At 42.6% G+C, this 15,997-nt stretch overlaps 1 protein-coding gene across 4 annotated transcripts in view; it reads right to left on the minus strand.

Annotated features, from left to right (window-relative positions):
- The window catches only part of FRMD4B (FERM domain containing 4B), a 373,285-nt gene that overhangs the window by 174,024 nt on the left and 183,264 nt on the right, over positions 1 to 15,997 (minus strand). Inside the window, exon 1 of one of the 4 annotated variants that reach the window (XM_019661069.1) lies at positions 14,712 to 15,258. The exons of 2 other annotated variants lie outside the window; for them this stretch is intronic. In XM_019661069.1, the coding sequence (XP_019516614.1) occupies positions 14,712 to 14,873 (162 nt within the window). In that variant the 5' untranslated portion in view covers positions 14,874 to 15,258. Of the gene's footprint in view, positions 1 to 14,711; positions 15,259 to 15,997 lie in introns of those variants that run through there. One more of the 4 variants, XM_019661065.1, reaches the window with a different exon arrangement.

The following is a 15,997-nucleotide window of genomic DNA, read 5'->3' on the forward strand; positions in this document are numbered from 1 at the left end:
TTCCCAGGCTGCTTCCTGTCTTCCTTCTCATGGCCCCTCATGCCTGAGCCCCACCTGTAGTGGCAGACTCTGTATTTTGAGCAACTTGCTCCATGGCTCCCTGCTTAATGCTCAGTCCCTCCAGTGTGGCAGCCCAGGGGACGGCCCCATTTCCTGGACCAAGCCAGGCAGTGATACAGGAGCTTTTGCCATAACCAGTACTCTTGTTTGCTACTTTCTTCTTTTTAAATCAAGGAGAACAGGTGAAGTTGTTCACCAAATTTTCATTTGCTGAACTTCATCAAAATTGATAGCAACTTCCTAAAAAATACAATCCATTATGGAACCTAGCCATATTATTGGTACTGACTACTTATTTCAGGGTCATAATATAACTTTAGATGTGATGTTGAAGACTGGGGGGCATAGCTGTATTTGGTGAATATGTTGACTTATGGTTTCACTTACTGGAAAAACTTCTGATACAGCCAGCCATATACTATTACATATACACATATACATGTATACATATTTACACATTTTTGTATATATGTACCTATATGTGTAAACACATAGGTACACATATAAAATTTATTTATTTATACATTTAAACATGACCTATTCAGCTCAGAGAAAATACACAAAAAAAGAGAAAAAAGCAAAAAAGAAAGAAAGAACATAATTAAAATTGATTTACTTAAAACACACAATATACAGCATAAAGGTGTGGCAAATATTTGCTACATTTGTAACCTAGTGTAGTGTTTATGGAAAAATAGCCTGGAAAAATATTAAACTGATGCAACTTAGTAGTGAATAAAGGGCACTGTTCAAACTCTGGCACTAACATCTCGAATTTTTTTTTTAACTCAGAATTGGCTTCTTTAGTAAATTCAGAAATTTATTAAAGGAAAAACACATTCACTAAAAAAAAAAAAAAAAAAAAGCTCATTTCCAAAAAGAATTTGAGAGCAAAATCTTATGAGTTCGGATGGAACTATATCTGGCATCAATACCTAGATATAAAATATATAAAACCTTATGGAAGAAAGAGCCCCATAAATCTAAGTATAAGATGGGAGTTAAGATTCTTTATACTCTGATCAAATTGTTTCAAACTTAAACATTAATTTTGTTTAAAAATTGGTAGTAGACTACTTATTAAAAATAAATGTACTCTGTATTGAGGAAATATTTGGGCAATACCTAATATTACATTTTGTTCTAGAGATTATGATTCTGTCATTATTTGAGGTTGATGATTAGACAGAATAACTAGCTCTTGTAACTCAAAGGGTCAAACTCTCTTTATAATATTGTCTGTGCTTGCAGAATTTTAAAAAGCTTGGATGCAGCCGAAGACTTGGGGAAAGAAAGCTTTTAATTAAACACTAATGAGGACCAGAAAAATTTTTTGTTTTTTTCTCTCAAGAATCCAGGCAAATCCAAAGGATCCATCCATCCTTAACTCCAGTGGATGGGAAGGACCTGAGACTGGGTCAGAATGAAAAAGTAGCGTCCACAGAATGCCCAAAGAGAAAGCAAAAGTTCTGAGGTGTCTGTCAGCGTTGGTTAGGCAAAACGGGCACCTTCCAGAGCCTAACCACAGGGCTGGGCACAGGAAACAGGAATCACTTGACAGCTGGAGCTGACAAGAGCTGCAGAAACTGCCAATGTCCCCACCTTGTGCCGGGCACGATTAGGGACTCGCAGCTGGCTGGACACGAAGCCAGGGTCCTCGGGTGAGTCTGTTTTCACAGGAGCTGGAGGAAATAACCTGTGCTCCTCTCTAAACTGCTGCTTCCCTAATATCATGGCCAGCAGAGAACCCAAACAAATGTATTCTCACTCCACTTACACTGGCTTGGGGTTATTTTCCATAACGAGAAAGAATAAACACACACACACACATACATTTCAACATGCATGACTTTTTCCCTGTATGAAGTTTCCAAAACTTCCTAGAATTCAAACACCCTCTTTGGACAGAGTCTCCCTAATGCCGCTTCCCGGATTTTCCGAATTCTTAGCATCTTCCTAGATCACACTCTGCAACCACTCAGCCCAGGCCCCCACCATCTCTCAGCTGGACATCAGAAAGGGCCTCCTAGCAGCTCTTACCTCTCCCTAGCCATTTCCCCAGAGTGGCTACAACAGGATTATTAAAATGCAAAGCAAATTCCTTTGTTAATTTAGTCAACAAATATTTCCTAAGGACATATGAGGTTTTAGGCACTGAGGATGCTAGTGAACAAAGAAAAGTTCCAGCAAGCCTTCAGCTGACATTGTGGTCAGGGAGACACAATGAGCATATAAACAAGTAAATGCTAACATCAGGTGGTGACAGGGTTACAGAGGAAAATAAAACAAAATAAGAGAATGGTCAGAAGTGACCTCTGGTTGGGTGGCACGTGAAGAAAGACCTGCAGAAAGTAAGGGGAGCATGCCATGTGGATGCCAGAGAGACCAGGTTCCCAGGCAGAGCCAAATCCAAGGGCAAAGGCTCTGAAACTGGAATGTGTTTGGCTGGTTTAAGGGACAGCAAGGAGGCCAGTGTTGCTGGACGTGAGTGGAAGGGGGAGGAGTGGTGGGAGCCAAGGGAGGCTGAGTGTGTTTGCTGGGGGTAGGGGCTGGAGGAACCTAGACAAGTGGGTACCAGTCAGTCACGCAGGGCCTTGTTGGTAGAGTAAGGAAGGCTTTTTCTCAGAGTTGGGAAGTCATTGGGAGGTTTTGAACAGGAGCATGACATGATCAGACTTGCTTTTAATCAAATCGCTCTGGAGGCTGCTTGAGAATAGCCTGTGGAAGGAAAATGGCATTAGCCATTTAGCCTCAATGAGTTTATTAATTCCTGCTGTGGCTACAGGATTTGGTGGAGAGATGAGAGACTGCGGAAGCCCTAGGAAGGACTCAAGGGAGATGTGGAAAAGGAAGAGGCTGAATGGTTTGCAAACTAAGTCCATTCCATATAATGGCTGAGTGAGTGGGAGTTGGACTTAGATCATTGCTCTTGGCCAAGTTACTTAACAGCTCTAAATAATTTCCACATCTGCCAAATGGGTTTAATAATACCTATTTCATTTCATTGCTAGGAGAAGTAAATGAAATGGTAAATATAAAGTGCTTAGCGCTATGTCTGACACATAGAAAATGTTCATTAAGTAGAAATAACCATAGCTAACACTTTTTAAATGCTTACCATAAGCCAAGCACCCTAGTGAGATTTTCATTATGTGATCTAGTGTTGTCCCCTCAACAATCCTACGAAGTAGGCACTATTATCATCCCCATCTCATACACAAGAAAATGAGGCATTGAGCTCATTAAATGTGGGTATTGGAGCTTAAACCCTGGTCAGAGATTACACTCGTAACTACTAGCATGATAATTTTTTGCTTAGGATCAAGTTTGTATAAGGAGTCCACATTTTTGTATTTGCAAAATTACAATTTCTCAATGTTGTTTTTCACCTCTATACCAAACTTAAAATGTAGATCTTATTTTATCTTTTGTAGAGGTAAAGAAACAGGATCAGAGCAATTAAATAGGCTGGTTCAAAGTCACACAGCTGGTATATGATGAAGCTTTGATATTAACCAGGTCCAGCTGACTATAGCCCATTCTATGTCCCTATTTTATCAAGGCCCTTTCCTTTCTTAGATAATAAGCATCTAATCACATTTTAATGAGACAAACTGATTCCTGGGAAAATATTTGCTGGCAACGTTACCCAAAGGATAGCATGATGCTTGTAATAACTGGGTCTTCTTAGCAATTGCAAATCTAAGGGTCATATGGGAGGAGGTCATATGTTTCTCATAACACAGATGAGAAAGAAGTCAGTGGAGCCCCATCACCTTCATGCATGAAAATCTGGGGTTCTTAGTCCTTTGGAATAGGGTTCAGAGTTGAAAAGAAGAAATTTTAATAGCTTTCTTTTGGAGAGAAAGAAATAACACAATTAAATAGGTGTGAATGTCTTTGTTTTCATAGAATAAAGCAAAAAGATGGCAGTGTTAAGTTGTCAGAGTCTCCTGATAAAAAGCTGTACCATGAAATCTTGCTGAACCTAAGCCCTACAACTAAGGACATACAGAAGAAGCCACCTCAAAACTGGTAGGAGGGGCAGAGATGCACAACAGGCTGGTCCCACACTGGCATATGACCATTAAAAATTGGGAGCGCTATCTTGGCTGCAGAGGTACCCTCCCCTCCTCCCTAAGGAGCAAGGGGTCCCAGCATCACTCTAAACTTCTCAGCCCCAGTTCCAAAGCCAGGGAGAGAAGTCTGCATAATTTCTGGTTGTGAAACCAGCAGAGATTATATTAGCTGAGTGAGACAGAGGGCAGCGGGTGTCCCAGTTGCTCCTTTTAAAGCACGTGGACTTACTCACCAATGGATTCACTGGCTCTGAGCTCCAGTGCTGGGGCAATAGCTGGAGAGGTGACAGGGACAAACAGGAGAAACTGAGTTGTCTGGCTGCAGAAAGAGAGTTGGAAGGGCAGCTTTCTCCTGGATGGAGGAGGTGGCAGAGCCATTGCTTCTTTGTGGAGCCCTCCCCCTTCCCAGCATGCAGATGCAGGCAGCTGCCATATCTGAGTCTCCATCAACCTAGCTAACACCATGTATTTGCTATGCCCTGGTGATTCTGAGACCCAGCTGCACCCAAATTTTGGGCCCACCCAAGCTGCTTCCAGTGGCTTTTTCGGTCAAACCTCCTGCCTTGGCTCATGCTGCAGCATCTGGGGTTTGTCAAAGTTTCATGGAACTCAGAGAAGCAGCATCTGGCTTGAGCATGTCCCATATTTCTGGCTGAGCAGCCCTAAGCCTGGCATTTAATTTTTATAACAACCCCAGAATAACTCTTTGAGGTAAATACCATAATTAAATTGAGTCTCAGAGAACTCACAAGGCAACATAAGAGGTGTGATCAAACAATACAGTGAATGTTTAAATAAAAAACAATTTATTACAGTAAAAGACACATTGCCATTAATCCCCCTCAAAATGCTCCCCCTCTCTTCGAACACACTTGTCCCATCATTCTTGCCACTTTCTGAAGCAGTTCTGGAAGTCCTCTTTTGTGAGTGACTTCAGTTGCCCTGTCGTGGCTGTCTTGATGTCCTGAATCGTTTTGCTTTTGGGGAAGAGCCAGAAGTCACATGGTGCCAGATCCAGTGAATGAGGTGGATGAGGACACGCCGTAATGTTTTTATTTGGCAGAACTTTCCATATACCAGAAGCGATGTGTGATACGGAACATTGTCATGATGAAGCATGATTTATGGCACACTTTAAAACACACCTTCTTTCAACCATAGCTCACACCTGACTGACTGCACCAAACAAGTTGAAATTTGTCATACACATTGTTACTAAGGTTCGAATCATAGCTTCCCATATTGAAGATCCCTGCCTTTCTGTAGGATGGCACTCAGCAGCAGTGCTCACTGTATGTTTTAATCACAACAGAAAGGCTCTCTGTCACATTACAGTGTGTCCTCAACCACCTTATTCACCGGATCTGGTACCATAGGACTTCTGGCTCTTCCCCCAAATCAAAAGGATTCAGGACATTGTGGCAGCCATGACAGCCCAACTAGACACTCACAAAAGAGGACTTCCATAACTGCTTCAGAAAGTGGCAAGAACGATGGGATAAATGTGTTCAAAGTGAGGGGGAGTATTTTGAGGGGGATTAATGGCAATGTGCCTTTTACTGTAATAAATTGTTTTTTATTTTATTTAAACATTCACCGCATTTTTCGATCACACCTCGTAAGTTGAGTTAGGATTTGAACTCAGGCAGTCTGAGTTTATAGACTTACTTTTAAAGCATTAGGCTATGTTTCCATCCAATGTTTGTTGAGTGAATGAATCAGTGAACAAATAATAAAATTCCACCTTTATGTGTTATTTACCTTTTAATAAAGAAAACAGCAGGTCTGTGGCAAGAGGTTGAGCACTGGAGTCAGCTAGAGCTCTGCTAAATTCCAGCACCATGACTTGTTAGCTAATAAGCATATAAAACCACTAAAGTGAGATTCATGCCGTCATCTTGAAGAGTTGTTATAAAGACAAAGGTAAGACACAACATCTAATAATGCTAAAAATCAAACAACTCTCCTTGTGAGTACATACACTAGAGAAGCTCTTGTTCATATGCACAAAGAGGCAAATACAAATATTTTTACTGTAGTACTTTGGGACACTGAATCCATCAATAAGAGATTGATATATTCATGTAATTGAAGACAGGGCTTAAAATGAATTTGGAGATAAATTTGAAAAGCTTGTTTAGAGAAAAATAAGGTAGAAGAATGACACATCCATACATAAATTTTACAATTGCAAAACTATATATTGTTTCTATAAAACAGAAACAGGCCATAGATAAAGAGAACAAGCTGATAGTTGCTAAAAGGAAAAGATACAAATGTGTGTGTGTGTGTGTGTGTGTGTGTGTATGTGTGTATTTGATACAAATATATATATATAGCGAAGTTATAAAACCATGAACCATGTCCAGGAATGAAAAACACTAACTTTAGGGTAGATCATTTTTTAGGGAGAAAAGGGAGGTACAAAGGTGGTTTCAACTTATTCTATAAAATCTTATTATATTACAAAAAGTATCTAAAGCAAACATAGTACAATATTAAGATGCATTAAAATTGAGTGGTAGGTGCTTGAGTTTTATCCATATTATCTTTTATATTTTTGCATATTAAAATAATCCTTAAGGGTTAAAAAAAATGATAATACGTGCAAAGTGCCAAGCACAAGGCTTAGCACATGGCAGCTGTTTAATAATTAGTAGCTATTAGTTGAATCAAGGCAGTGAGCCTATATAAAAGCACTAGTTAAGGAGAAAATAGTAATTTAAGCAGGAAGCTTTGCCCAAACATAAAATTCAAGAGATTAAAAGTTATTAGGACATTAGGGGAAGATAGTACTATTCAATTTACCATATTTGCCAGACCCTTTCATGGCAAAAGACTATTTCCAGGATGCCATAATGTATATCTGTTATGTATGTATATATACACATATATGGTTACATATGGAGGCTTAATTTCTGCCTCTTTTCCATGCTGTAAGTCATATGGTTTTGTTTATAAAATTTAGAATTACAGATCTTATTCCCTATTCACACTTTTCTACCATAACCAATTGGACGTCACAAATGTAATGTTCAGAATAAACATAAGTATGGGATGAACAGGAAGTTATTTGATGCTCTGGCTCCACCAAGAAAAGGTAGAATGAGGAAAACAAACACCAATTTGAAAAGGCAGGAGAGTCTATTCTTAACTTTGTGTTTTCAAGCTGTGTAACAAAGGTTTAAAAACATTTTTCAAAAATCCTGGCACTGATCTTGTTGATCTGAAATGACATGATCTTTTAGAAATTGATTTACATCAAGTGGTGGGTTAAAACATTAAGATAGTTTTGCTTCCCGGTTTCTGGGTACCTTGGCATCTTAGTTCCCTGCCATAAAACTGCATCTTTGGTTACAGATAAGGTGGAAGATGAATTTTCTCAGTAATAAGTGGACTCACATTTCATTTGTCAGCCAAGTTTCCTTTCTCTATATGTTACTACTAGTAGCTGACTCCATGGCTACCCATCCCTTCAGGAGAGTGTAGGATCCAATCAGGAGACCGCCCTGAGAGGCCATTTTAAAGCTAGGTTCTTCTTCATCCTTCACCTAAATGCAGTCGTTGCCCACTTCCATCCCGCCGACCCACCGGAGCTCAGGCTCTGATCCTCGCAACCGCTGGACAGACATTTGTAGAAGATGCTGTGATGTGCTTGCTGCCCGGACTTATTTCCTCAGCTGTCGAGATTGTGAGATGACAACTCTCTTCTCTCACCTCCCTCTGGGAAGTGTCCTCCCTGAGAGAGAGCGCTGCCTAACCCAGGGTCACACTGCCTGCCCAAGGGCAGCCCACCTCCAATTATGGCTTGTTGAAGATGAAAGGAAGACCCAGCCCTCTTGTTTCAACTGGGGACAACTCTCAGTTTCAGAGCTCCCTGTGAGGTCAGTTGAGGCTCTTGTTGAGCCTAAATTGTAACCAAACTTCTTCCTCTTACAGTCCTACTCCTTTCCATTCCCTTCTACGGGCCTTGGTCCTCAGAGTGCCGTCTAGTAAACTTCCTCCTTGTTCATCTGAGTTCCAGAGTCTGTTCCCTCAGGAAGCGAATCTGCATCAGCATTCACGCTGTTCCGTGGGAACACTGCCTTTCCTGGCCCCATGGTTGAGTGGGTTTTGTGACCTGCTCTGACCAGTGGCTTGTAAGAAATGACATAAGCCACAGAGAGGCCAAGCACCTAATTTCCAGTGCAACGTCCCAAAGAGCTCTTCAATCACTCTCATGACAACTGGCAATGTTTAGGAACATTCTGTGAGCCTGAGCGACAGTGATGAACACAGCTGACACACAGCCTGTGATTTGGTAGTGTAAACCAAAAATAAGCCCTTATTGTTTTGAGCCACTGAGATCCTGGGGCTGTTTGTTGCCATAGTAAAACCCATCCCATCCTGATTAATACATCCACGTCAATGCAACAGCCTCCTAATGTCCCTCCCTTCCTACCTCCACTAGGCCATCCTCTCCCACATCTATCGGTCTCACTGCTCTCAATCAATCATCCCCTCCCTCCAAAGTTCTGGAGAAAAACATCAAAATCCTAATCTTAAAATATAAGATCAACCAAGATCAGATGTTATTCTCAAACAAAATTTCTCTGTCTGCCCGACTCCGTCTCTCTCTCTCTCTCTCTCTCTCTCTCTCTCTCTCTCTCTCTCTCTCTCTCTCTCTCTCCCTGCCCATCAGCCTTAAAAGCTCTGCAGAATCCCTCAAAGCCATGTTGTCCCACTCCTGAAATGCCCTCTGCCTTTTGTCGCCTACCTAACTCCTACTTGCCCTTCAAACCTCAGCTTGAGAACCAGCTCCCCCAGAAAGCTTCCTTGGCTCCGCCCCCCACCCCCCACACCGTCCCCACTTTGCAGTACTCCTGTCTGATTTAGACCCCCGTCACGTGCATCTAGGGCAGCCTGGCAAAGCTTTTCCATAGTTTGATTTCCTTAACTGTCTCTCCTACTCGACAAAATATTTCTTTAGGATGGCAAGAAAAATGTCTATTTTGACTCTGTGTTGCTAACACCTTGGCAAAGCAACTGGGTCATGGTGAACACTTGATGATTTTTAGGTATGAATAAATGGACAAATGAGTGAATCAATCTATAACACCAGTCATTGTGTTCTACAAGGAAGAGCCTAGTAAAGGCGAACTGAACACTCATCCTGAACATTTCCTTCTGAATTTCCTAGTGACTAGGTTTTTGATGAAAAAATTATTCCATAGTCCTTCAAGTTCTGATTTTCTATGATTACATTCTGGGCATTTCTTCCTCTACCATTCTCTACCAAATACATTGCTTTTTTTCCTGTCCAGGGATTGGCCAGCTTTCTCTGTAAAGGGCCTGATAGTAAATATTTTTGACTTTGTGGCCAATACAGTCTTAGTATCAGCTACTCAGCTCTAAGTAGTTAAGTCACAATTGCTCAGTTCTGCTGCTGTAGTGAAAAGGAGCCACAAGACAACGTGTAAACAATGAGCGGGGCAGTGTGCCAATAAAACTTAATTTACAAAAGCAGGAGGCCATGTGCCAATACAAGTTTATTTACAAAAACAGAAGGCAGGCTAGTGTTTTCCTGTGGGTCATAGTTTGTCAGTCCCCCATCTAGTCTAAATAATTCAGAGGACTGTGGAGAGTGAAGGGTAGGGGCAAGCAGAGTGTGTATGGTTTGAAATGCACTGGTTACTGGATGCTTACTGGGAAGTTTGCCCTTGGGGGGACTTGGATTTCCCCTACAGTGTGGTGGGATGCAAAGTGCAGGTGTGACCCTTTTATGGGTCATCCGGGCCTTGGATATAGAGAGATCATCTCCTTAGAGACCCTAGCGTAAGCCGTCTGTGGTCTCCTAGATTTTATGTATGGCTTGAAGAAAATGTGAGTGTACTGTGTGGAACCCAAGTTCAAACATCCCAGGGCCACCCTATCCACATTACTGTGGAAACTCCACAACCTCTTGCTGAATTTAGTGTCCAGAGAGCTGGTTTCACTTATGAAAACAATAGTAATGCCCATAGGCACCCTTTATCAAGCACCTTGTATGGGTCTGGTGTTAAGTCCTTTACTTAACCAGGAGCTGACATTTATTGAGCACTTGCTCGTGCCAGGCCAGGCGCTCCGTGTCATATCCGTTATCTCATGAATTTCTCACCCTACCACACAATGCAAGCACTGCCGTTCTCCCCTCTTACCCAGGAGGAAATAGGGCTCAGAGAGGGAAAGCAATGTGCTCAAGGTCAAAGTTGCTCAAGTCTGAGTCTATAGTCTCTGCCGTGTTCTGCATTCGATGTGACCCACTCAGTGCCAGCTGCCTGCCTCAGGGGAGTTGACCCAGTCTCTTACGGTGACTCAAGTATCCCAGATTCTGCCCACATTTATCCTGCTGGAGGCAATGACTTTATTCAAAGTTTGTACGAAATTCTACCTTTGAAACATTGGAGGGGAAGAGAAAACATAATCCCAACTCACAAATTGAGGGCTTGGTTAGAACATGTCACACTTACTGAAAAGCAAATGGTGTTGATATTTTTTTAAACAACATTCTCCCATCATTTTCTGCCTTAATTGCTTGTTAAACCTAATTAATATCTATAAGGCAACCAACCCTTCTAGGCAAGATAGAAGCAGGATAGATACATGGCTGACAAATCAGCATGTAGAATGTAGCCCAAAATTGAAGGTGACTATCCCATGCCTGCAACTTTAGCCTAATTCAAACCTTCACTCACATAGTAAGTCTTTGTTAAAAGGCAGCCTCAGCCTGCTTTTCATTTAGTCACATTACAACAGAAATGCCTTATAGCTAGTATCTTCATTATTCATGGTTCTTGGCAAATTAAGGCACTTGTCTCTTCAGTATCTATAAGCAGAGAAAGGCTTTAATTCCAAAGAAACGATGCTCTGTGAGCCAGGCAATGATATTATTGACAGATTCCTTATGAATAGGTGGGAGATCTTACTTCACTTATAGTATATGAATAAACAAAACCCCCCAGGGGACGGCCAGGTATTTCATGTAATGGATATCTCCCACCCCACCCTTATTTTTCTCTAGAGTGATTGAGGTCTGGATTTCCTTACCAGCAAGACTATTCAGACTAGAAGCATGAAAAATGACACCTTTTATCATCAATATGATAGAAAAAATTGGGGTTCAATAAAATATGTAACTCTGTGGTATGTGTTTCCAGTTTGTATGCCAGGAAGCTGGGCAGTACAATGGGACATTCACCTCTCCAGTTTATTTATTTGTTTGTTTATTTATTTATTTAGCCGAGCCATCCTGCCACCTGTTGGCAGCTTAGCGGCAGCTCAGCTCGGGCCGGGCATTGAACCGCTGTTGCTCAGAGCTCACACTCTTGAGCGAACTCTTAGCCGACTGAACCACTCGGCCGTCCCTTTCCTCTCCAGGTTAGAATTCATAATTATGGGATAGCAACATGGGTTTCCTAATGATGGGTCTCCACCTCCTTAACTCAAATTATTATGGCAAAATACTTACAAATGTGTTTGTGCATCAGTCTTTATACTTACCTTGAAAAATAACCAATTATTTTATTTAAAGAGCTCTAGATTTATTCTGATAATGCAGGTGCAGTGGACGCTGCTGATTGTATTTTAACGAAGCATTGACCCTCCGTTGCTGTTTAGCAACTATGTGTTCTGGAGGGGCCAAGCTTATTCCCAGCTTCAGAAATAAGTCTGCTCTTCCATGAGCCTAAACCCATCATTATAATATTTCTCAACGTTTTTATTTATTATCACCCCCTTAAGAAGCCTTTTAAGATATTTTTTGTTAGCTAGACCCCCTCATATTCTAATGCCACAGATATACTGAATATCTGTTTATGTATTGCATATCTGTGCTTTATACACAAAAAGAGTATTTTTTTTGACCTCCTTCTACCCTCAGGAAACTATTTTTGCCTCTTGGGGGCCATATCATTCCCACCAAGAATGCATGTATTATAATCCCATTCCTTGTGCCAATCAGTGCATGACATTGGGGGTGGGCACAGACCCTAAGCTGACACATCAGAGTGCAAACTGGACAGTTTTTTGATAGTTGGTGGGTATGAGAAATTTTCTATCTGGATGGGTTGATATGTGTATCTAAGCTCTGGAACTGCTGTGCCTTTCTGCTATCATAAGAAAAGAAATAAGCTGATGATAAAGCCAACACACGAATAAGACAGGGCTGACAGAATCATGGGGCACAAGCATGGTGCCCTGATCAAACCATACCTGAATCTCATTCTGCTGCTAGCTTTTCAGTGTGTCAAAGAAGTCCCTTGTTTTTATTCTGTAGGTTAGTTTGAGTTGGGTTTCCTATTATAATTAAAACAAAACAAAACACTAAAAACCTAACTGACAAAATAGGTAACATTTATTGAATGCTTCCTGAACTCTAGGCACTGTGCTAAATATCTTATATGTTAATTAATTCTCTTAGCAATCTCTGTAATTAGTATTATTACATTTCCCATTTTATAAATAATGAAACTGAAACATAATAAGATTAAGTAACTTACCCATAGTCATTCATAGGCAGAGGTGGGATTCACTCCTACGTCTTTTTAACTCAGAACTAAAGGTATTAACCAGTTCATTTTACTGCCTTTCAGTTCTGTACAATTTAAGTCACTACCTTCTTGCTCAATATTTCAAAGGTGTTGGAGAAAATGGTGTTTCGTTGCTAACAATTCTGTGCTGTGCAATAAAGGAACCTATGGTGCTCCCAAAGTTTTAAAATATTTTAAAATCTTATTTCTCCAAAGACACAGGAAATTTTAAACTTAGAGGTCATTTTGTACTTATGACTCAATCCTCATAAAATGGCCGTCATTATTTTAGATGTTCTTTCTTATCAATATGAGAGGGTTCTGGCTCAGTCACTATTCATTTTACAAAAGAGAAAACCTATAGTTTAGTAGGTTAATCCTTCAAGTTGCTGTTCTGCATAAAAATAATTATTGATCAACCTTATAAAGAACCCATGATGTCGCAGGTTTCTTGAAACTTCATTTTTGAGATGGTCACTAAGAGTAGAACAGATAATCCATAAGTCTCCTGAATCCTTGGGGAGAGAGGCATGGAGGCTGTTTGGCTGGCTACCATACTCGAGTTCTCTTTTTGAAAGTTTCTCAAACATTAAAAAGCAAAAGCAAAACTATATCAAGTTCACTTCTCCTGCAACCCAAACTGAATAATGATTTCCCAAAACAGAAAAAGGCCAAGAGGCAGACACACACCTCTGGCTCCAAAAAGCCAGATGATCTGTGTAATACAGCCAGATGGGGTATATCCACAGTTCCATAGCACTCTCAACCCCACAGGCTGCCCAGTTATCAACCTGGCTTTTGAATTTTTTCAAAAATACAAGACATTGCAGACATGTTATCCAAAGCAGGAGTGTGAAAGCAAAGTAAAATGTCCCTCACATTTTAACAAGGATGACACAGATGTCAAGTATGACAGGGGGTGCTGATTCTTTAGACGCCCACAGTTTTGCTTCAGTGCTGGTCTTTTCATTTTGCTTGATGGATGGAAGACTACGGCTTGTCAAAGCCAGGGGCCTGATCACATATAAGACTGAGCACAGTAAGATGTAAATTATAGCCATACTAGGAATGGGGTCAGGGTAGGGGGAGGCTAGAAACAGCAACAAAGCTATTCCATATCACAGGGAAAAAAAAGTGTGATGCTATATTCCTGTAGTGAACACCAGGTATAATCTGCTTAAAGGCTATGTACATTTTTGAAAACCTTAAAGATATTAACAACCAAAACACAGGACTTTTAAATCCACAAATGACTGTTTAAAAACAAAAAAACGAACAAAAAACCCCAGGGAAGCTGTAGTCCCAGAGAGGATGTACCATCTCCTAGTTGCACAAAGTTGCTGCATTTTTCCCTGCAGGATGGGACCTAGCAGAGAAATAAAGAGTCTGTGTTGTGTGACAGGGAGTAAATCCAAATGTAAGCATTTCAGTGTTCAGCCAGGCCACCCCTCCCTTCCCCGGCCCATCATCCTCCTGCAAAGTGTTCACAATTTGCTGTCCTTTTTTCCAAAAGCTAGTAGACACAGAATCAGGTTTTCCTGGCTCTGCCTAGCAGGTTGGGGCTGCCATATGGAAAAGTGAAATAAAATCAAAGGGAAGAATGCAAATCCATTAATACCCCTCTGACTAAACTGCTGTGAAATCATTGCTCCTGAAATGCTCATTTCAACCCCCAATGAAATAAAAAAGAAATCATTTGAATGTCAAGGTTACTTCCTGCAGACCCTCTGCTGGAAAGCTTCAGCTTTCTTAGCTGAGCGCCACCCAGGACACCATCACTCCACAACAGATGTCTGCCAATGCTGGTGACTAATTCGCAAGTGCCCCCCATGTCCAGTGGGAAACATTCGCAAGCTTTATCAGGCAGTTACCTACAGCATTTGACCCAAGAGTAAAGCAGCCCGCTAGGAGTTTAAACAGAGAGAGGTGGAGGGAGGGAGAGAATAAAATCATACAGGTGGAACTGGCTTCCCACGAGCGCCAGGCATCCTGCAAGGGCCCTCGGGTGCCGCGTGCCCTCTCTTACCTGGTACACGTCTCGCAGTCCGCACCAAGTCCGCAGCACCTGGTGACAAGCCCGCAGCCTCTCCGTGTACCATCTCCGCAGCGTGGACACGGTCAAGTTCCACACGAAGCGGCTGCCGCTGAACAGCAAGTCCTCCACTCCACACGTGAACACAGAAGCCATGCCTCCTCCTTCCCTTGGAACCCGGGGATGCCCGGCTCCCGCAGCTGCCGCCCCGAGAGCGGACCCCAGCAGCCCCACCGCTTGGGCTCCTGATGCGGGCTTCTGCTGGGCGCCGGGGTCAAGCCACCACTAAACCAGTCTTTCACCGTGCGTGCTGGTCGGGCTTCCGCGGCATGCCCCAGGGTTGGGCGCCAGCCAACCAACGGCTGCGGCTGGCACACAGAAGCCCAGTGTCCACCTCCGCCCTCTCGCTGGCAGCGCCGAGCAGGCTGCGCTAAGCTCCGCCAGGCGAGCCCTCGGCACTCCCGGGGTACGGGAAGCCCTGGCCGGCGAGGACTCCCCCTGGCGCTCCCTGAGTGCGCTGGGCAGGGGGGGCAGTGGAGCAACTCTTTGCAGGCAAAGAGGAGAGCTGCATTTCAGCGCACTTGGCCTGCACGTCCTGCACACACACACACACACACACACACACACACACACACACACACGCAGGCGCGTGCGCTCGCACACCAGCCCGAGTCTCCTAATCTGCTTTGGGGAGCACCTTACTTTACATTATAGGGTCTTTGCCTGGCATCTTGCTGTGTCCCCACTGATAAATATCCCTGGGCAACCGCAAATGCAGGAGGAAAAATAATCCTCTAGCATCCCTTTGGACCCCACTCCTAGGGGAACAGCCCTGAATGTTTCCTTGGTTGTGCTGGAGCCAGGAGATGAAGACACCAGTCTCAAAGCAACAGTGTGTGCGTGGCACCAGAATCCGCCTTCGGTACGAACTTGAAGGTCTCGGAAAAAATGACAACCTGCCTGTCGTTGCCAGCCAGGCGGCGGGTTCCCGCACCTCTCGCACTGTGTTAATTCCAGTGCAGCTGTCAGTTCAGGAGGAACACATACAGGGCTCTTGGTCTCTAGCAGATCACTTGCTTCCAGTTAGTATTTGCCGGGAAATGGAAGCTCACAGGAGAACCTTTGGTTCCATTCTGGACATGCCTAGCAGCAGCTGCCAGAACTAACCTGTACAGGTAGTTCATTTTGGACTTAACACTCAAGGAAACTCTTCCTCCACTCACGAAGTCACCAGATAATTAATTAATGTTTGTTTTTTAAGTTCTCCCCCACAAATAATA

This window comes from Hipposideros armiger, unplaced genomic scaffold (genome assembly GCF_001890085.2).
Source record: "Hipposideros armiger isolate ML-2016 unplaced genomic scaffold, ASM189008v1 scaffold_334, whole genome shotgun sequence".
Lineage (NCBI taxonomy): Eukaryota > Metazoa > Chordata > Mammalia > Chiroptera > Hipposideridae > Hipposideros > Hipposideros armiger.